The sequence below is a fragment of the Argopecten irradians genome, chromosome 13 (assembly GCF_041381155.1).
Source record: "Argopecten irradians isolate NY chromosome 13, Ai_NY, whole genome shotgun sequence".
NCBI classification, from domain to species: Eukaryota; Metazoa; Mollusca; class Bivalvia; order Pectinida; family Pectinidae; genus Argopecten; species Argopecten irradians.
In genome coordinates this window covers 11,562,176-11,584,353 of record NC_091146.1, presented here as the reverse complement: position 1 = coordinate 11,584,353, position 22,178 = coordinate 11,562,176, and the positions used below count along the sequence as shown (strand labels likewise).

Here is a 22,178-nt window from a genome sequence, read left to right as displayed (position 1 = left end):
TTTAAAATATATCAAAGAAAAATGCGACGGCAAGTCAATTCTCCATACATGAAAAATGCGTGATATTAACCCCCCTTAAGAAATGCAATGCTTTCTTATGGGATTTTAAGTTAAGAAGTTCCTTAAAGAACGTTTGTGAAATTGGGTCCAGCGCTTAGCAGGAGACGTAACACTGCAATGAAATCTTACGGTCCATACCTAATTCAAAAATTAATGTTTGCAATTGTCTTATTGGTCATGTAACTTTATGTAACCCCAACTGCCACGATGACCTACATGTACAAACACAAGCTTTGTACTGACTGTATACATTGCAATTGTATATGTACCGCCGATAAAATTTAAGATTTTAAATTGACCATTCAACATGATTGCCACCTTGAAAAACTGAATTTGAACTTTCCAGTTCTTCAAAGAAAAAAATCTAGTACTGAAATGATGGATACTGCTGTCATTGTAGTTTTTCAAAGTAAATACAAAGTACATGCAGTTATTTAAGTATTAGTAATCTGCTATTTTTTATAGCAGGGATTCATACCTGCGATGTTTTATGCATACAGAGAAATATAAGCATTTCCTCGTGGAAATCACGTACGTCAGTTAACGAAAAAACACCCTTTGCAACAAAAATTGAAATTGCATTCTAACGAAACTTGATGTAAAAAATAAACAAACAAAACAAAAACCAGAAAAACGTTGGCGATTATACTACGAATTTTTAAATGTAATATTTAAGTATGATGTAAAGTAAAGTTGACCAAGTTTAGTCACTTTAAGAATTTCAAGTATTGTATATGAAGCATTATAATAGAGAACCAACAAGCTAATATAATAAAACTAATAAATTAAATTTTGGAATTCCATTTGAAATAGTCCACTGGGATATTACAATTTGCGATATAAAAATATACGTGTGGCAAATCCCTGTAGCCTCGTTCATAATTTGATGATAATTAATGCACGTGTGAATAATATAACACATAACTGTCATTTGTTGATTATATTGATTTCCCTACCAAAAAAAATGAAAAGTATTCATATTAACTTTTTCTTTTCAATGTAGATACATTGTACTTAGTTTTGAAATCTAAATATATTATTTTTATGGTTATTACACAATACAATCAATAGCTCTATAAATACGTAGGTTAAAAATACAGTCCAGTATTAAATGAATCTGATTAAAAAACGTTATTTTTGGCAAACAAAATATCCCTTCTTATGGCCTCATACTGAGCCAGACAGTGGAACGCAAACCCATGGGGGCCTCAATCAAGTCAGACAGGCGAACTCTTCAATGTCGGAGATAGATAAATTATTGCAATACACAAACGCCATCTGCAAAGTCGTGAACAAAGAGTTGGGATGACAGATTTTAAAATGCCGTGAAGAGGAGAGAAACTGACCGCTCGGGGAAATCTTGCCATATCTGAGGTGAGCATTTACAGACACCAAAATCTGCCGGATGTCTGCGTGATCGGAGTAGAACTGTTGAATTATCTTCTGCCGATAGGTCACAGAAATTCTTCATCGTCAAAACCGAAAATATGTCAAGTACTTGAAGTAGTCTCACATAAATTAGAGGAGACGTTTTGTGTTTAAATAACTTACAATTGTAGTGCTATTGATTTCCTTGAACCATTATTAACTTTTGATTTTACTTGACATTTTGAGAAGTAGCAAAAACTGAAAGTTCCCGAGTGGGATAAAAAAAATTAAGCATGGAATCCAACAAAGAACGATAACTCGACTGTGTTTATTTGAACGAAATACTTTTGAATTTATCATTTTTCTTGGCCTGCTTACGTGTCTAAAATAATACTTAACTAAATTTTACAGTCGTTTATGAATAATTAGCTTTGTTGCTGCCAATTTAGTGATATTTCTGATATTCTTTTCTGAAAATATAGAGCAAATTAAGACTAAGAGGGTCTTGTACATGTATATGCTGCAGATATTTTAGGCATGTGATCAATTACTATATATAGAGAGTAAATGTGGGGTAGATTGTGGTATTTAATGTTTGTATGCCTTTATTAAAATGGTTGTTATTTTCCGGGTCAATCTGAAATCCAAGATGGCCACCGAAGCCACTATCTTGAAAACACATTTTAACTTCTTCTCAAGTTCTATCAATACAATTCACCTGAAAATTGAGATGATCCTGACATGATCCAGACTAAGTGTTGTTATATATTGGGTCAAACTGAAATCCAAGATGGCCACCACAGCCGCCATCTTGAAAAGAAATTTTGAATTTCTCAGATTCTATATAGTAGGGCTGTGGATTGTCTAACATGTGGCGATCCGATTCGATCCACGATTCAGGGTTGAAGATTCACAAATCGGACCACGAATCACCAGTTAGATACAAGCATAAGATTCAATTGAAGTAAAACTGTTTTTATTGATATATCAGTAATGCTCTTATATATTGATAAATGTTTCTTTGATAATAAAACCATTTTTAGCAGTTTTACATTCCTTATCATTTCGCAATAGAGTTACAGGTGAAGTACAGAAGGATTCAGTCACTGCAACTGTCAAAAAAAATCAAATCATTTGAATTTTGAAATGACGTCATCTCAAAAATACTACTACACATCAATTACGGCATGAATCAAAAGTCAAACCATCTGTGAACTGGTACACTGTACATAAATTATCATGGTAAGGCATAAATCACCATATCAAAAAATTTTCACTGCTACTTTTATTTTGGTCAAATACAGAAAAACAATGAGATTAAGAAAAAATGTTTAAATCTGTAAGAGTAGTTACAATTTAATTTGGTTCTAGGCCTATAGTTTTTATTTTTATTTTATTATTTTTGGCTCATAATTAGCCTACCTTTCGTTTTTGACATGGGGTTCACATTGGGGTTTACAGCACTCAGTAGCCTAATATAATATATTTGTATTTTTACGTATTTCCGACCCGTAATGAAAACAAAATTGATTATAATCTTTTACATCTTTTAGCTATTTTTAGCACATTTTTTAGCTATGACAGCATTAAAGGAGGTATTATTTTTTGCTTTTGAAAGATCGTGATCCACAAATATCAGTAGTAACGAATATCCGTATCCGATCTTACTCGAGTACTCGGATACTCGTTACAGCCCTATACTATAGTGTGATTCAGCTGAAACTTGCATGAAATTTTAGGTCGTACCCTGAATCCAACATAGCCACCATTACACTTGTTGTCAAGGTTGTCAGATGATGTCAAGGCTCATGGTTCTCTTGTCACAACAAGTTTAATTTTTCAATTTGTTTAATTTTCAACATCAATGCATTTTAATAATTCATAAAATATTAATAAAAAATGCAATTTGGTACCAGCAGACTTGGACCAAACAAAAAAATGACCCTCCTGTTTTTAAGTTGAATAATCTTCCAAAACCAGGGTTTTATGCCAGCGATCACCAATGTCGCATTTGGCGAAAAAAATATATCATTGGCGATAAATTATGGCTTTGGCGATTTTTTTGGCAACAGATAAATAGCCCATTCAAAAATTGAAGCCATGTGTTAATCCATAATACTTATGTTGTACAGGTAGAAATTGATCTTATCCAGGTAAATCACAGTCCAGGTTGTTTATTAATTAGTGTCATGACTTAGTAGGCTAGCATGTATGCTGTCAATTACCAGAGGCAGTGATCCATGTCAGTCAAAAACAGTGTGTTTACACAACACCGTTATTCTGCCGGTGATACCGGTCTAGTCGTTCACCTGGAAGCTTGTTACAGCTTGGTAGGCTCAGTTGACAATAATATCATCACAAAGAACAAAACAAGATGTGAAAATCATTGTCACATATATCAATACAAATGATCATTTTACTTACTGTGGCTTTGAATGCAAAGCCGAAAAGATCCATTTTGGTTTGTTTTGGGTAGAAGTCAACACTAATATCTGAACCGGAAGTCAATAAATTCCGGATTTTCGTACATTATTTTTCAACATTAAACACCAAGAAAATGAAAATGAACACATAGTTTTCTTCTTCGAGTTCCAAACACCCACAAATTCCAATTTTCAGAAATATGAATTATCCATTAAATAATACAGACGAAGATATGAGGCTTTAAGAAAAAAAAACACACATATTTTGAAGTGTACATGCTATTTTAAAGCCAAAAAAAATCAGAATGATTCCAAATAAATCGAAATGATAAAATTTTGCTTTTAATGTTATAATTACTCACCTGTTTAAATTCTTTTTGATTTATTAAAGATATAATTATTTGAGACTCCGACCTGACCACAATGCTACGTCATATCATGATGACCTAACCGGCTAACCCCTGGGTTTCCGAAAGCAAAACATAATTTAATACATGGCCATTAGAGTCCTGACCAGATTTGACACTTCTCCTTTGGAGGTCAGAATTTGATTGGTCAATTGGTAGGGCTGCTGGATATGGCAGAAGCATACCACGATATATTGTTATACACAATAGCTGTATTGTGATATGTATTGCAATATTTTTATCTTAACACTATTATTTTCAAAATAAAAACACACTTTACATTATACAAACATACAGTGCTATGTAATGTAATTTACATCGTTTTGAATCGTGCTGTTGAGTAACAAAAATGCTCCAATGTGAGGTCCTTGTTTACTAATCTGTTTGAGAAAAAGCTAGGCTACAGATGATCGCAACCTTATAATGCAATAACTAAACATGATAGTATCTGCAAATATCTACATATTAATTTTGAACTTAAAAAATGAACAAATTAATTTTCATACATTTATCCTGGCAAAATAACCTTACAGTCTTGATTAAACTTCAAAGGGCTGATCGGCTTGCAGTGTTGTTTTGACACGTGTAGGAATTCCAAAATGACGGAGGGTGATGAAGCCTGAAATAGCTGGCAAAAACCCTGTAGCCATGCATTCACCAGGCCTTAAATGTGTTTAGAGAATTCTTCCGGTATTGTTGATTGATGGAGCAAGATATCAGAAACTAGCCAAATGGGATAATGTTTATATTCAATGTGTGCAAATGTTGGATCCATTAGAACATTATACACGTTAGTTACAAACATTTGACCGACATCAGAATCAAATGAAAACGAAAGGGATACATGGCTTTATATCATCGAAAAGGAAAATAAATATGACTTGCTGGTTTTGTTTTAATGACCGGGCATTTTAATTATATCAAATTAATGAAATTATGATACTAAGAAAAAAATTGTAAAAAACCAGTACAAGTAGACAGTATCGCGGTACAATAGTATTCTATTATGGCCCTTTCCAGAGGGAACTGTTCTCATACAGTGTTGTCAGGCGAGGTATAGAGTTTTAAGACGATGGGACTATACCTTGCCAGACAACACTTTAGGATAACTGTTCCCGAGGAAAACGGTCATAATAGATTTAGTACCTCACATGACATTCATTGACGTCACATATTTGGTCACGTGCTCATTCCCGGGGGACTATACTTTGGTATAGTTCCCGTAGTCAGGTATAGTCTCCCGTATTCAAGAAGGACAGGGAACTGTCCCTAAATAGATCATGGCTGTTATCCAATCGCATTCCTAGTAATTATCATGTGATGTACTAATTGCAATACCACAATATACTGGTTAACCACGGCAGCCCTATCAATTGGAAAGGTCACCAAAACGTGATCTCTAATTGGATCTTCTATGAACAAAGTTGAGATTAGGAATCTGTTTTCTAATCACATATGGTGTGATAGAATAAGCTTGCTCTTTCATTTAAAAGTTCAGCTTGCTAATAAGAATATTCTGATTACAGATAAAGGCTGGAGTCGTGTGTGTCTGAAGGATGTCGGATGCTAACATAATGGCAGAATCCTACGCTGATGGAGCGATCAACCTCAGCAGCACAGACTCCGGCCAATCTGCCAACGATGAGGACAACAAACCTAGCTGTCATTTCTGTGGCAAAAAGTTTGCCCAGTCCAGCTACATTAAAGCTCACATGAGGCTGCACACAGGAGAGAAGCCATTCGCTTGCTCCTTTTGTCCAAAACGTTTCAGCGACTGCAGCAATTGGAAAAAGCATGAGAGAATCCACATCAGACAGATGGGCATTAATCCTGATAAAGCACACAACATGACCAAACACTCAATGTTTCTTGTACAGTCCTCATACTCTTCACCTAAGTTGAAAAACGATATAGGATCACCAGAATACGTCTGTAAGATCTGTGGGAAGTCATTTGCTAATGCAAGTAGTCTTACAACACACAAAAGAATACATAGTGGAGACCGTCCTTATCGCTGCCAGACCTGTGGAAAGTCATTCACTCAGATTGGGACCCTTCGTACCCATGAACGGGTCCACACTGGAGAGAAGCCATATATCTGTAAGATCTGCGGCCAGACTTTCGCCCAGAGTGGAAGTTTCCGTATGCACGAGCGTCGTCACATGATGGAAATGCTACATAAATGTCCAGTTTGTCCAGTCAAGTTTCAGCGTTGGGAAGATGCAAAACAGCATTTAGCTACACACCCTGAGATTATTGCAAGACATCCGGAAATAGTGGAGTCTAATGGATTCTTGGAGAATGACTTGACAAAAGCTATCAAAACTGAAGCAGACCTTCAGCAGTTCCATCAAGTACTTGCCGCCCAAGTATCAGATGAAACCCTCCCGCCGATAGAAACCTTTACAAGTCGCCCAGATCACCTTCCTCCACACAGTTTTCCATTTCCTGCTGGTATACCGCCACTGGTGTCTGCTAATGCTTTACATTTTCCTGGAATATCTGTGAGTGCGACAGACATCACTAGCCCTGTGAATGTATTTTCTTCAGCTATTCTACGAGCAGATGCCATGCATATACCAACCCGTCAAATTTTGGACGAATATGCCTTGCCAACTACTACAACTGCTAATGCTGTGCCATATCCTGAACCGCCGCCCATAGTCTTACAAGACGGTAACGACACTGCCATAGTGAGCACCACTACTGCTCGTGACAGGAAGTACAGTTCAGATTCTCACACTTCCCGTTCTGTCTCAACACCGGATCCAGGTTGTGACAATGGCAATGGTCGAGCTACAGAGAGTGAAAAGAACGGAAATTTCCTGGAAAACATGACAGCTGATACAGGTGGTGGAAACAAGACAGGATCAGAAGATTCTAGTCTGACTAGCGACCATTCAGACAGCGCCCAAAACGAGGAAAGCATTGGCATTAGTCGTCAGAATCTTCATTCACGTATGATATCTACAACAAATTCTCGGAAACAACGCCATCCGATGCGTCGTTATAGTGGCAGTAGTTGTATGGCACCAGATACGTCCACTCAGCCGACTACTAGCCTGGCAGAAACCAGCTCCAACAACTCCGAGACTATCCGGGAAGAGGATCTAGCAGATGATTTGGTCGGTGGTAAATTTTATCGCTGCGAACACTGCCACATCTTGTTTGAGGACTGCACTCTGTATCTGCTTCATAATGGCTTCCATTCTCATGACTCCGATCCATTCAAGTGCGTCATCTGTAAGTCGTCCTGCCGTGACCGCATAGAGTTTAACTGCCATTTGACCAGCCATATAAAGTAAGTAAATCTCAATTTGTTCGCATTGAATTCTTTCACGATTTTGAAGCTCAATTTTGAGGCGGTGAAAATTTAATACTCAATAAATCATCAGATTTTCATATGTGATTTAATCAGTGAAAAGTTATGTCAAGTCTGATGTATTTATAATTGTATAATTTTGAATATACTAGTGATAGGGCGATGCTAAAAAAATAGAAAATTAGTCGAAAAAAATAAAACTGATCATCGATTAAGACTTTGTAAAACCAATTAATTGGAATTTTTTTAAAGTGGTTCTAAATTTTTATTAGATTTGTGTCACAAATTCAACTGAATAATGAGCCCTTTTGGATTTCCCTAACAGTACAGTAGCCATCATGTTGCATTAGTCTGTCACAATGGAATGCTTTCTTACCTTCTTAACACCACTAATACCTCCTGATTTCATAGTTATATCTCACCGGTTAAAAACATAGTTAAATACATAACAATAATCTCATAATAGTGTTTTTAAATTTCCAATAAATGAGCAATTATTTCCTGAATTTGAAAAATCAATAATAGATTGATTTTGATATTCCAATTATCAATTATGAAAATGAATCTGATTCCCATCACTACTATATACTATGCTTTCCTTCATACTCCAGGGGTTACAATTGATACTTTCTGTCAACAAAAATATTTCATTCAATATTTCAAACACAGGAACTTAATTTCTAAATATTGTACTTAAATTTGAAATTTGATAGATTTAGGGGCCAAAAAGAGCCATTACCATATCTAGTCCTTTAATAGCCTAAAAAGGGGAGGTCTTATGTACTTCTATCATGAAAAAATATCATGAAAAAATATAATTATATATGACTTTGATTGAACTCTGAAATAAGACATTTTTCATGCATTATCCATCATTGTATATATATGATTATTGAGAATAGAAAGATATATATTCATATCTTAGTCTTGTTTTTGCAGTAGTGATGTAATATGGGTGACCTTGTTTTTGCAGTAGTGATGTAATATAGGTGACCTTGTTTTTGCAGTAGTGATGTAATATGGGTTACCTTGTTTTTGCAGTAGTGATGTAATATGGGTGACCTTGTTTGTTCCAGGTTATCCTCCTCCTAATGCGATGGCCTGGAGTTACTGCTGTTTGGTAGGTGCTGATAACTGAGGTTTACTGTGTTTTACAGGACGGTCAATGCCGAGTCAGATACGTCACTTCACAGGACTGTCAACGCCGAGTCGGATACGTCACTTCACGGGAACGTCATAATCAGGTACTAGGTACACAGTCTCCTGTCTAATGGAGCTCATATATATACGATAGGTCTCTGAGAGACTAGGCCTTGGGTATATTACCAGAGTTTGTACAGAAGTTATAGAAACATGTTGTAGCTTGAGTTGGTAAGTGATGGGAGCGTTATTGAAGGACTTTTCATTACATGTATTGTTAAAAGATGATAGTTGATATAGAAAAAAATGATTTTGAGAATAAAAAAATTAGTGGATAGATGATATAGATAAAATTGATTTGAGAATACAAAAATTAGTGGATAAAAAGACATGCAATTTTGTGTTTTCGAAAAAATTTTCAATTAAACAAAAACAAAACAATTCAATGATATGGCCAAATCTATATTTGTGTTAGTTTACATTTCCATTCCAAAATATGTATATTATGTTAGTGAAAAAAAGATATTTTGATTAACAGATGTCAAATGTAGTGGAATTATGTATCCTAAATGTATCAAAAGGAAAGCATTCAAAATGCTGGCTTTGTTATAAAATAGTTGTCTCACTGTACTCCGATATTAGCAGAGGTTTATGTGTGACTATTGCAGATAGTTCGCTGTAACCATATAAATATCTAACTTATTCACCCCTGGAATTTTATAATGGACTGTCCATGTCTTGAAGAAGAAGAGTCCACATATGTCTTCAGGGATGAATGAGTGAAGAGCTATCTCACATTCAAGATATTTGAGCCTTTGCTCTCACCAAGTATTGTAAAAGTTGTTGGGTTGAAAGCAAGGGAAGTTGCTGTTGATATCATATCGCTGTGATGAAGGATGTATTTAGTTTTTATGAAATGACCAAAGTAAAATATATAGCTATAAACCTATTCTAAATGGCTCTATATTTTTATACAAATAGCATTCTTTAATTTTCATATTTACATGTCTCAGTACATTCACTATCAATAATGGCTACTCCCTCCTAAAATAGTTATTTATCAAACAATTTATCAATATATTCGTAAGAGCATTTTTGATTATCATTAGCACAATTATATACTTCATTAAGGGGAAAGCAAGAGTTTTATGCAATTCAATCCAAAGTTCCCTATTTTTACAATTGAAGATGTATTTTATAAGTAATCAAATATTCATACTGATATCATCGGTTTATTGTTAATCTATAATAACGACACAAGATTTCGGTAGCTGTATATTTTAGTATGTAATTTCTTTTGAAATTTTACCTTGTTTTTCCTAACAAAATATTAATCTTTCAAAATGATATAATGCTGGTCTTTGAATGTTAATTTTATTGAATATCGCATCTTAAAATTCTTCATTTGCCAAATATTTATATACAAATGTTTTATTATCTTTATGGCAATAATGACTTTCCACCAAAAATTGAAGTATCATATCCAAAACGCCTTTAAATTATAAAAGTAAAAGATATGCTTGTTGTCAAAATAATTTTTATTGTTTGATGCTTTTTTCATCTCTTTCTACATAAGTTGTATTTGTCACAAAAATGTCTATGAATAGAAATTATATATAAAATACAAATTATTGCACAAAAACATGGAAATGTGCATCCGTCATATATAATTTGATAGAATAAAATGAAAATGATGTATATAAAAATGTATATTGAGCCGTTTTTCATTGTTACATGATCTGACTTAAATATACCAAGAGATTGATATGTATTTTGGCTTTACATGTACATGAATATGTAGGTTAGTTCAGTGTTGTTATATGTTTCGTCTGACGTTAATACAAATTGCCATCGGTATTGTACTAGTGACCATATATACATATATATTATAGTTATTTAGGTGCTTTTTTGTGTTATTGAATATATTGACAAAATGTACTAGTTCTACATGTCAGATAAGAGTAGATATTTTTCTTGAGGAGGAGGCTGTATTACAGCTATCTGGGATACATATATATACTGACTATACATAGGTGCTTGACTTGTTGTTGTGTTGATGTATTTGAAATACAATTATATATCATTCTTATTAGTGCTGTTCGTTTACTGTTGGTTGTTATGGAAATCAATAAATACAAAGTATTTCTATTTGATATTGTTTACATACATTGCACATTTATACCATTACAATATATGTGAAATGTATATATACCATGATATTTTCAGTATTTGTTTAGTAGTTTCATAACATGATTATATATATATATATATCTACATATTTAGCTGAATTATGTCGCCCATTGCCGCCTATAGTAATATGTTGACCGATTTTGTTTTTGCTATAATGGTAGTATACTTATTTATAATTTTGTATAATCTTCTGTTTGATGGCAGATCAAAACTTGGTTGTATTTTTCTGTATTTTTCATAGGTGAAGATCACCTACATTCCGTTATTGTATATATAATATAGTGCTGTTTGTTTATAAATTACTTCTCTTATTTAAGATTCAAATCAAAGAAATAACTGTAATAAACTACCGTTTTTTTAATTTCTGAACTGAGATATTAAGAAACTTAAATCGCATATGTTTGTGAAAACGTTCTTTAGAGTACATAATTAATGAGGAGTTTCGATGATGTGATGACTTTACCTTACATATAAGTGAAAGTTATCAAATGCCCTCTTAGAGATTGTGTTTCACAATCAAAATTTATAACTAATTACTCTTAAGAATTTCAATTTTAACTCGTAATCTTTCCTGGACTGTCCATGCATTTTCTACAAAATTAACCTTTCAAAGCTTAGGCCAAAATTGTGCTTTATTTTTTCTTGTCTAAAGCACTAACATTTTATCAATTTTTTCATCTATAATTTCTTGCCAAAAATTACTGAATGAAATGGAAATATGTAATTCTAACTTTTTAATTAAACTCCTAAATGTCCAAAAACTGTTCCAGCATTTAAGAAGAAATTAAGTTTTTCAAGTATTCCACTGAACATTGGCATTTGAATGCATAAACATGCATTGTAGTTATGTTGTTATACAAGAGCCATGCTAGACCATTTCTAATTTTTGTTATGTTTCTGCACAAGTTATTAATTGCACTCATTTTATACAGCAGAGTTATATTTATGAACACTGTTTTAAATATGTTTAGTACAACCAAAGTTACTTCCATTAAACATATTCCTTTTTTGAGTTTGAGAATCTCTATCCTCTTAAAACAGAATCTAGTTATATATGTATTTCAACTTTATGTTCTCTGTACAAATAATGATACAATTTCATGTTGCTTTTTCTGTCAGATATGTTGAAAATTATACGTGCTATCTGTATCACCAATGTTAAACATTATTGTTCCTTATATGTCACCCCTTCTGTCTGAATCTCTTGTATACATTATACTATTTTTTCCCACTTTGAAATAGTTATATAAGGTGCTGATTGTGAATTCAGTCGGAGACTTTCGTAATTGCAGATTGTGCGAATTTTTAGTATTGTTTCTTCTAAAACATACCAAATAACCAAGTTAATTGATGATCCTATGAATAATAATGCTGTTATTTGTTTTATAGAATTGCTTTGTTATCATTATTTAGTGGAACTTAATTGTTCTATTGTATTTTTTTCTGTAGACCAATTCCATTATGTAGTGTTTTTTTTTTCATTTAATTCCTTCTAAAGCAATAATTGCCATGCATATAAAGTGCTATATACAAATGTATATATTTTAAATTTGGTGTTGTGCACCCATATTTAAATGTCTTTGTTTCAGTTCTTAGAACGCCATCATCCCGTAACATTGTTTAGACATTTATTACACAAAGTGTAGATTTTCAAATCTCATCATATTTTCTATTAGTGTTGTTTCATTATTTTGATGATATTTTTTTCAGATAAAAATTATTTTTCCAAACTGCCTGAACTACAGAAATTAAAATAATTCCTTTATAATGTTAGGATTTTATTTTTTACTTTTAATTTCTGTTTCAAATATATCAAAAAAGGACATGAAGTATTTATAATACAATGAGGTTACTCATATTGTCTTACTATGACTTAAAAAGTAGGGATTTTACCATGCAGCATTTCGTAATTGAATTTTGTTTAGAAAATCTTAGAATTTCTCCCATCTCAGCATGTTTTTTTCCTTTGAGAAGCTTTAATTTTCTTATCCTGATTTCCCAAAACAATTTTTGTTGCGAGAAAGCAGGGTCTGGTTTTAGCAAACGTATTCTAGTTTATATAATGTTACATTTATTTTCATAAGAACTGCTAATTTATGGTTAAATTTTGAAATATTTCTACAGTCCACTACTTAGCAATATCTTTGATTAGTGAAATCAAATCAATCATTTTTCTTAAAATATGATCGCTTTGTTACATCCATAAATTACAAGAAATGATTGAAATGCAATAATTTCTCTCTCTCATCACTCCATGCAATATAACAAACGGATTTTCGTTTTTCATTTCAACAATATTTGTAAGGGGAAATCTCTTTTTTTTAATATTGATATGGGGTTTTGCGACATTGTTTTATCTGAACTGTCGAAATGTTATTAAACCATTTACAAGCAATATTGATCAAATGTTACACTCTCATCCATTCTCTTTTATTCTTGTTCTATATAAATAGTGAAAATGCTATTAGATGAATGTCTCATGAATATATATATATAGGTGCCATGTGTGTGTACTCTTCACGCTTTTAGGCTTTTTACATTACTTGTTGTTATATACATATTTTTATTTTTGTTAGAAGGTGCTTTTATTGTTAATATGTTATTAGTCCATCTTTATATTGCATACATTTTTATCTGGACATTTGGCTGATTGATTAGGTACTGACGCTTTTATACATACCCATGATTTATCAAACTCATGTTTTAGAAAAGATTATACAGAAATGTAAAAATCAGTCTTAGCTAAGTTTGCTAGGCTAGTGAACGTCATATTTAAGAAAAGATCTTAATATGATTTTAATTTTTGATAATTATCAAATAGTGCCATTTTTACAGGCCAGTATGTGGAAGTGCTGGCTTACAGTTAAAAATCTTATTTTAAATACAATTTTGAACTACGTTATACTTAGAAGTAATTGCTTCAACCAATAACAATATTTGTTTTATTGTGTTTTTAACACTGCATGAAAGGTGATTATACTTTTGGAGTGTTTAAAGGTAGTTAGTTGGGACCATGAATGTTATTTTTTTTAAATTCTTGTGATATTTTATTGAACACAAAATTTCAGTACATCTATTTGCCACGACTGGATCAGTTATATACTTAACTTTGGTACATATTTCATACGTGCGAAATTTATCTCGAACCCTTTTCATTATCTACAAAATAATGATCAACTAGATGATGGGAGTTCTGTGTCTCATTAATTGCATAATAAAAAATTCCTATTTCCGACTGGTTTTAAGCGCATGTTCATCTGAAAATTTAAATTCCAGAGAGGTGGATGGACACACTGGTATTTTTGTTTATAATACGTACTCATAGTTTGGGGAAAAGTCACAAAATTATTTTGCATATTTCATTATTTTTATTGTCACAATTTTAAACTGATTGTAGTCTGTTTTCTTTTATCGCTGAACATGTTTTTCTATTTTGATAAAGCACTTGTTTCATTCTCCACACTATGTTCCATATGATGGTCGTTGCTTTAAGAAGATTGATATGTGAAAGCATTATATTTTTACATTAGATCCTATCACAATTCTAGTATATAGAGCAAATAATGTGTTCTATTTTTGAACCTCTGGACATTTGTTACATTGATATGTACATCTGTGACAAGACTCCTATTTTGTAACAAGAAAAATTAAGATATTCGAAGTAAATATTATTAGCTTATATAATACCCTGGGTATGGATGTACATGTATAGTGACATGTTTAACATGCCCTACTTCTTTTGTGGAATTTAATTTTGTTCAGTGTGTTCATAATGGAAACAAAAGTTTACGAAACAGGTATACGGTAAAGCTTTTTATGAAATAAGATTTTGAACTTCTAATATTCCCCCGATATTTGGTTCGTACATTGGTGCTGTCCATTAATCTGTTGTCGTTACATAACCAGTAGGACCATATTTAGTTGATAAATGAAGGAATCACTTCTACAAAATGCAATTAGATTTGCTGCATATATTCAGCATTACATGTATTATTATTTATTGTATATAAACAATAATAGATAATATTCATCCATTTTACCAATTTCCTCAAAATGTTAAATCTGTTTCAAGTTTTTAAAATAGGCTTATAAAAAATCCTTAATCCTGTTTATATCATTTTATGTGAGTTAACACGTTATTATAAGGAATCAAATTTAGTCTTAATCGTTAAAAATATATGCCGTCCTTCTAGTGTTATGATTATTAAAAACAAGAACCAAATCATTTTAAGCGCACCTTCATTTTTTCAAATAACACATTAAATAGATGACAGATACTGTTTGGATTGGTTTTCTGATAATTATCCTGTCAATATATTTTTGTTGCGATGAAAAAGCTGCATTTAACATTTTTTTATATAGAATTGCACTTTGAAGACTTAAACCGTAGTTAAGCTTTCATAATTGGTATAAATTCACTTGAGAAATTGTATCTTTATTATATTTTAATTCGATATAAGATTATAAACGCATACACTTTTATAATTTAGACCAATTGAAGTATATCTAAAAAGCAATTCATACATAGATATAAGTCAATTGGCACAACTGATGATATTCTTCTAATGCTTTCCAAAGCTTTTTGATGATGGAAACTTTTCATCTGCACATTCTGATATAAGCTGTACACTTTAAAATATTTTTTTAAAAATTGTGTCCAATTGAGGTAATGGGGAGAGACGTTTTATAGGGGCCAGTCTGCTGAAGTTGGTATTATTATATAAGTATATACGTTATTGTTGTTGCCATTTGATTCAGCTTTCACTTTATCACCCCATTAAATACAATAAATATATATACCCAACAAGTGGCTACTAAAGAATCTGTATTCTCACTAGTGTGAAATCGAATTTTTGTCAAAAATCATTAAAATGATACTGAGTTGGTTTCACCCGATGCCCTGTTCATTAATGACAAAATAGTTAATGGATCGATAATAAATTCATCCCAAAGTCAAAAATGTTGCTAAAATTCTGATACCCCTATCTGACCCGCGAATACCATTGTTCATCAGATGTATATATAAGTATCTTATTTCCTAGACATATAGACTCGATAATGACATAAAGCCGATCGAAAAAAATGAAATAAATGTTTTTTTTATCTGTGATATAATCACAGTCTGCTGATCTTGCCATATATTCTTACATTAGATTAAATACTTAAGCATTATACAAAATACAAGTTAAACCGTTTTCATTGACAGCCCACATGTTCTTACGTTATCACATTGTTTTAGTTATCAATGTAATTAACGATTCGTTAAAATGTTTCATATTTTCTCTCATTTATTAATTAAGAATAAATACATATTTTTCTCATTTATTGATTAAAATAGATACATATTTTCCCCGTTAATTGATTAATTCAGAATAGATACATAATTTGGATTCAGGAAATTGCTTGGACAGTGAACTATTTACTTTAAGATTCAAAACCAACATTGTTTTGATCAGATTAAAGATTGTTTAATGTTAATTACAAAGTCAACATTCTCCTGGAAAATATTGAATTTTACAGGTAGACAGTATACTGATAATCAAGTAGTGTTTATTCCGTTTTTGCCTTTTATGGAGTTACCTCCCTTGCGTGTTGGTGTCTGTTGTGACGTATTTATTTTGTAGGCGCAATTCACGTCGTTTTCTCCGAAAAATATGATGTTACGCTTGCAAATACATGACGTCAAAATCAATATCTACCGCAAGGACAGATAACTATGTAAAATACAAATACAGATTATCCATCAGGATAAGGTTAAAAATGTATGTATATTTCCAAAACAGACTCAAAACGTTAGACCATATGGTTGATAACGGTGGGTTGTGTAAGTACTGGTAGTCTTAGGAATGAATATCGCTACAGGGTAGAGACGATGTGTTTAACATGCGTCGCCAACTATAGGTGATTATAACTAGAAATCAATTATATAAGCTTTTAATGGCTAGTATGGTATGCTTTCCTTTATTGGAAGTTTGTTGATATTATTTTAATGCAATTTCTTCCCTGCAATACAATTAGAAATTTTTAAAATGCACATATGATTGTCGACAAATAGATGGATATACTTCTGTAACATTGTAAGCATAACAGGAACATTTTTAGTATTTTGCTTCCTTTGGGATCAGTTTTCGCATTCCATTGTGAAATCGATATTTCTTGGAGCAGAACACACCTTTTTACTTGAATTTTTAATATTATTACAAGTCTGTCAGCAGTTTTATCCGCATAAATCCTTCCGTTTAAAAAACATTTTCCATATAAACTGTTATAAAAATACTGGATAACGGCTTATAAAGAAAGCGCAGTATTATCGTTGTGATAAGCTTTAATAAGGCATTAAGATATAACCAAAGAAAATATTATACATATCTTTTATATATATATATATATACGCCTGACGTACTTTAAGTTTTAAACGATCTGCTGAAGATTCTTTTTGATTCCATGACATGTCGGAAATTTGTAATGATTATTTTAATATTTACCTATGTTTTTCTATAAAAAGAAGTATTGCCGTTTTTACATCTTGATTCAATTGAACTCGTTAATATAAATGACCATAACAGTCCATTGAGTAACTGAAGGGGTAAATTAAAGGTGAACAGGTAGCAATACATGAATCAATGTCGTCAAAGTGAAGCATTTGTCCTCAGATTGTATGATTTGTGTTTCCCTTGACTGGACAAACATGGACTACAGTGTATATTCAATACATTCAGATCGCTATTAGGGCTTAAACAAAACTAGGGTACATCTTATCTTCGTGAAATAAGATTTCTTTGAAATATTTTTTTCCTTGAACTTGAAAGTGTTTTGTCAATTCTGGTAATTTTGTTTATTCTAAACTTGTTTTTTTTATAAATGAAAATAAACATCATGTTTCGTTTTCTACTATATTTCATTTATATATACTTTATAGGATATTTTTTTTAGATAAATCGTATGTCCACAATATCTCGCCCAGATAATAGTTTAGATCATACTAGTAGATCGTCTATTGTAAACATTAGAGCCGTTCAGATATATTTAGGATCTACAAAATAATTTTATATACATTTAAATGAATCATATCAAAACATTTCATGACGACATTCATCGTTAGTCCAAATAAACTGCTGGTGAGGTCTGCGCGGCGTGCTGCCGACCTTGGGTATAGATCGCTTCACTGTGTTATGTTACCGTATGTCGTATTTGCTATTGATGTCACTTGCATAAATCAAAACACTGTTTTATTTGAACACATTTCATAAAATTATATTTGTTATAAACTTTTAAAAAAACCAAGACAAGTATGTCGATGTTAAGTTAACAGCAAATCAATCTAAATGATGGAACATGTCTCGTTTTTATTTCAATATCGGAGGAAATATCGTCACATTTGGTATACTGATATTAAAACTCTATACACAGTAATTTGATTTTTGATTTATGCAAATTAACTCGTAATGTATGAACGTTATGAGATTTTTATTCATGAATTGAGAACAAAATATATGCTTTATGTGTATTTCTTATACACATGACGTTCACAATTGATAAAGATATACATAATTATGTACTTGCCACGTGATACCACAGTAGTACGCATATTTTCTGTATTATATGTTTGTACGGACAAAGGAGAATGATATTGGATATTTTTTTTAAAGGTTGTGGAATTAATTCATATAGTGAATTTACTGGAATCGGTTGAATACGAAAAGTATCTTCGAAAATTTCATTTTCGTGATAGGGATATATTCAATGTTAGTGAAGCTATCAGCATTCCTCAGATGTGACAATTAACAATGTCACAACACAGAATGCGATATCTTTACCGAACGTTCCGCGAGCTTTACTTAAAAATATTGATGGCATGTTATTTGAATAATGTCTTTTTCATGGTGGAAAATATTACATTTCATTTTTTTTCTGATTGAAGTATTGGAAGTATACAAAACAAAAAAATGGCAAGTTGAATATATTATTAGAATAAATGTCTGTACAATGTTGGATATCATTACATATATATATAACTATATACATAGTTCTACTAGCTTACTGTTATGTATAAATGTTATAACCATAGTTTAGCGAGAAAGAGTCTCAAAACCACATACATTACACTGTAAGGAAATATCTCCCGTCAAATCATGTATTACAAAAATGAAAATTCCATATTTTAGTTAAAATGGATTCTATTATTTTTCAGTTTCAGAATAAAAAAACTACTGAAATATTTATGAAATATTTAAAGCAGAAATGAAAAAACAAGAGGAAAAAATCATCTTTGTACAAGTAATTCCTATTTTGAAATGTAACCTATTCAAATGGTACTTAGTTCATATTTAGATATCAGGATAAAATAATATCTTAATCCGAGTTAGCCTACCGTATCACTGGGTGAAGACACATGCATTTTGTGTCAGGAAAATCCTATAACTATGTTCAATTGTTATTATGCTTAGAAAAAGAGATCACACCATATATAATATATATATGTAATTTTACATTATATTATACAGTTACTCCGTCTTCGCATTTTACAGACTTACAGCATATGTATCCATTGTGACGTCGTTGTTTTGTGAGCGAAACTCAAACATTTTTTTTGAAAATATGACGTTACGCTCACAAACATATAACGTCACAATCAACACCTACCTGCATGGGCAGATAGCTCTGTATTATGCAAATACAGACGTTCACACTGGTAGACTGGCGTTATGATTTGTCGGGATAGGTTTGCCTGTGTAATGGGATGTGGTCTCAGTATTGGTCGTTGTTGTCGGGAAGTGTTGTGTATGTATGAGGTGCTATACCTAGATTGTCCGTGGGGCAAAAAAAAGCTTTAAAGTTATTATAGACAAAGTACCAACAGGTGCAAGTTTAAGAGAAATAAATAGAGGAGAAAAAATACCCGTGTTTTTGTCATTTGTATATAAAAATGAAGTGATTACAAAAAAAGAAGTAATAATATTCAAACAATCGTATCAATTTCAACCACTATATGTTCACGTTTATCTAGGATTCCCGCCTAGGTTAACTTCATCATATTAAGTTTCTACGATGTTTCACGATCAATGGACGTCATTATTAGGTACGTTTTTACGATATTTCACGATCAATGGACATCAATATTAGATGCGTTTCTACGATATTTCACGATCAATGGACATCAATATTAGGTACGTTTCTACGATATTTCACGATCAATGGACGTCAATATTAGGTAAGTTTCTACAATGTTTCACGATCAATGGACGTCAATATTAGGTACGTTTTTACGATTTTTCACGATCAATGGAAGTCAATATTAGATACGTTTCTACGATATTTCACCATCAATGGACGTCAATATTAAATACGTTTCTAAGATATCTTGCGATACATTTAAATTTACGTTAGAACTTTTGCTAACTTCCGCGATAATTTGCATCACACGACAATAAAGTGGTTCGCAGTAGATGATGTTCCTTAGTAATAGCAGCTCATAGTTCCTGAAAAATATGGATTGATGAAGGCCGTTTGAGATATTGTTATCGCTTTAAGTATATTAAAAAGGATTCCAAAATAGTACAATTTAGTACATTAAAATGTCTACGTCTCCATATGCATGTAGTGAAAATCGGTTTAACGATATCTTTCTAATCAAGATTAAGTAATTTCTGGTTAAACGTGCTTGTTGACTAAGCTTAATGAAATTCTGAAGCATTTCATCATATTTTAGACTAGGTATAAGATGAAAATTTCGCATGTTTCATGTTTGACGGAAAATAATGAGCATTTTACTAATCATGTGATTCAGCTAATCACCTTTTGAACAGCTGGCATGGGTTTGCTATTTGCTATCCAAGTACATGTATGTTAGAATTGTCACTTTATTCATTTTTTCAAATACAAATTTATCAAATGCCGTAAAGGGTTTAAACATATATATATAAATATCATCTTGAAGGTCTAGTTAAGAATGAAAGGAGCTAGGACTGGACTTTCTGAATTATATACCAATATAACGATCCTATCTCAAGTGAATCATTTAAATACCAATCATATTAACACTTATTGCGACCCCACAATGTTATCGAATGTAAATGAATGGCAATTATAGGACTATGAATGACAATTGGACAAAGGCAAATCCAACATGAAACGCTGTTTCACTAATTTGGAGTTGGACAGTTAGTATTCATACTCCTATAATTGCAAAATGTAAATGTCGTTTTTCGTCAGCTTTGCAAAACTTTTATCGTTATTTGGACGCTTCAACAATTCATTAAATGTTAAGATACTTACTAACATCGCACCGTGAGAATCCCTACAGTTTCTATGTTTGTTTTGGTGTCATTTTTGCCTCCTCAACGATTTACACAGAACCATCGACGAAAGTCGCAGGAGCGAGAGCATTGTATTTCTGGTAGCGTTATCGGCGTCGACATCTGACTCGCATTCCGACCAGTCTCTCAAATAGTCTCAACAGTATTATATTGGTATATTGATCTATAGGCATACAACACACAAGCATAGAGCTTATCTAAATTCCTTTCCCAGAGATATCAAGGTAAACTAAAACTTTGGTACTGGTTACACCTTAAAGTGAACAGTCGGGCAAGGATGGCTAAATCGGTAAAAATGGTGTGAATGTATCCAGTATAATTTCTTTTGAAATGGAAAAATAAAATCTCTCGCCAAAATCTGTCTGCATACGAAGAAATTAATTTAAAGTATGGGAATCCTAAAACGTCCTCCCGGCTGACTACATGTATGTCCGTGGTTACATTTACACGCAGCCTCGCTTTCAATGTTCTGAACTTTACTTTAAAGGTCAGAAGTGGGAATCGTAAGCAGAACTTGGCCGTCGTATTAATATGCGAGAATTATTGGAAGGCCAATGAACGCATTTAGACTGGTTTTCTTTGCTCGACTATTCACTTTAAGAGGACACCATCAACACCACAGTACGGCCTTGATACCTCGACACATCCATACAGAATTCAACATGGGACGTAGGATTACTGAAGCTGTCAACCTGTGGGATGCTAAACTCAAGTTTTCGGTTTAGATTGGTTTCTCAGTAATTACCTGTCGAATGTCCACTAAATTTTGGATTAAGTAAGAGGTTATCAGCAGAACTCAAATATATTTCTTTTAATAATAGAAACGTAAAACTATACCACTAACTATTGCAAGCAGATATTATAAGAATGGATGAACGACAAAAACAGTGACCGAGACGTCTACAATATGATTCCATACTAGTTATAGTTCCTAATTTGGTTACGAATTCAA

At 32.3% G+C, this 22,178-nt stretch overlaps 1 protein-coding gene across 1 annotated transcript; it reads left to right on the top strand.

Annotated features, from left to right (window-relative positions):
• Positions 1-1,289: 1,289 nt before the first annotated feature.
• LOC138306296 (zinc finger protein 271-like) lies at positions 1,290-19,808 on the top strand. Its single transcript, XM_069246716.1, has 3 exons — positions 1,290-1,434; positions 5,785-7,559; positions 8,657-19,808. The coding sequence occupies exons 2-3, from the start codon at positions 5,815-5,817 to the stop codon at positions 8,670-8,672; spliced, it is 1,761 nt and encodes a 586-aa protein (XP_069102817.1). The 5' UTR covers positions 1,290-1,434; positions 5,785-5,814; the 3' UTR covers positions 8,673-19,808.
• The last annotated feature ends 2,370 nt before the right edge of the window (positions 19,809-22,178 follow it).

Coding starts and splice junctions, on each gene's coding strand:
- LOC138306296 (XM_069246716.1), top strand. CDS start 5,815: ATGTCGGATGCTAACATAATGGCAGAATCCTACGCTGATGGAGCGATC.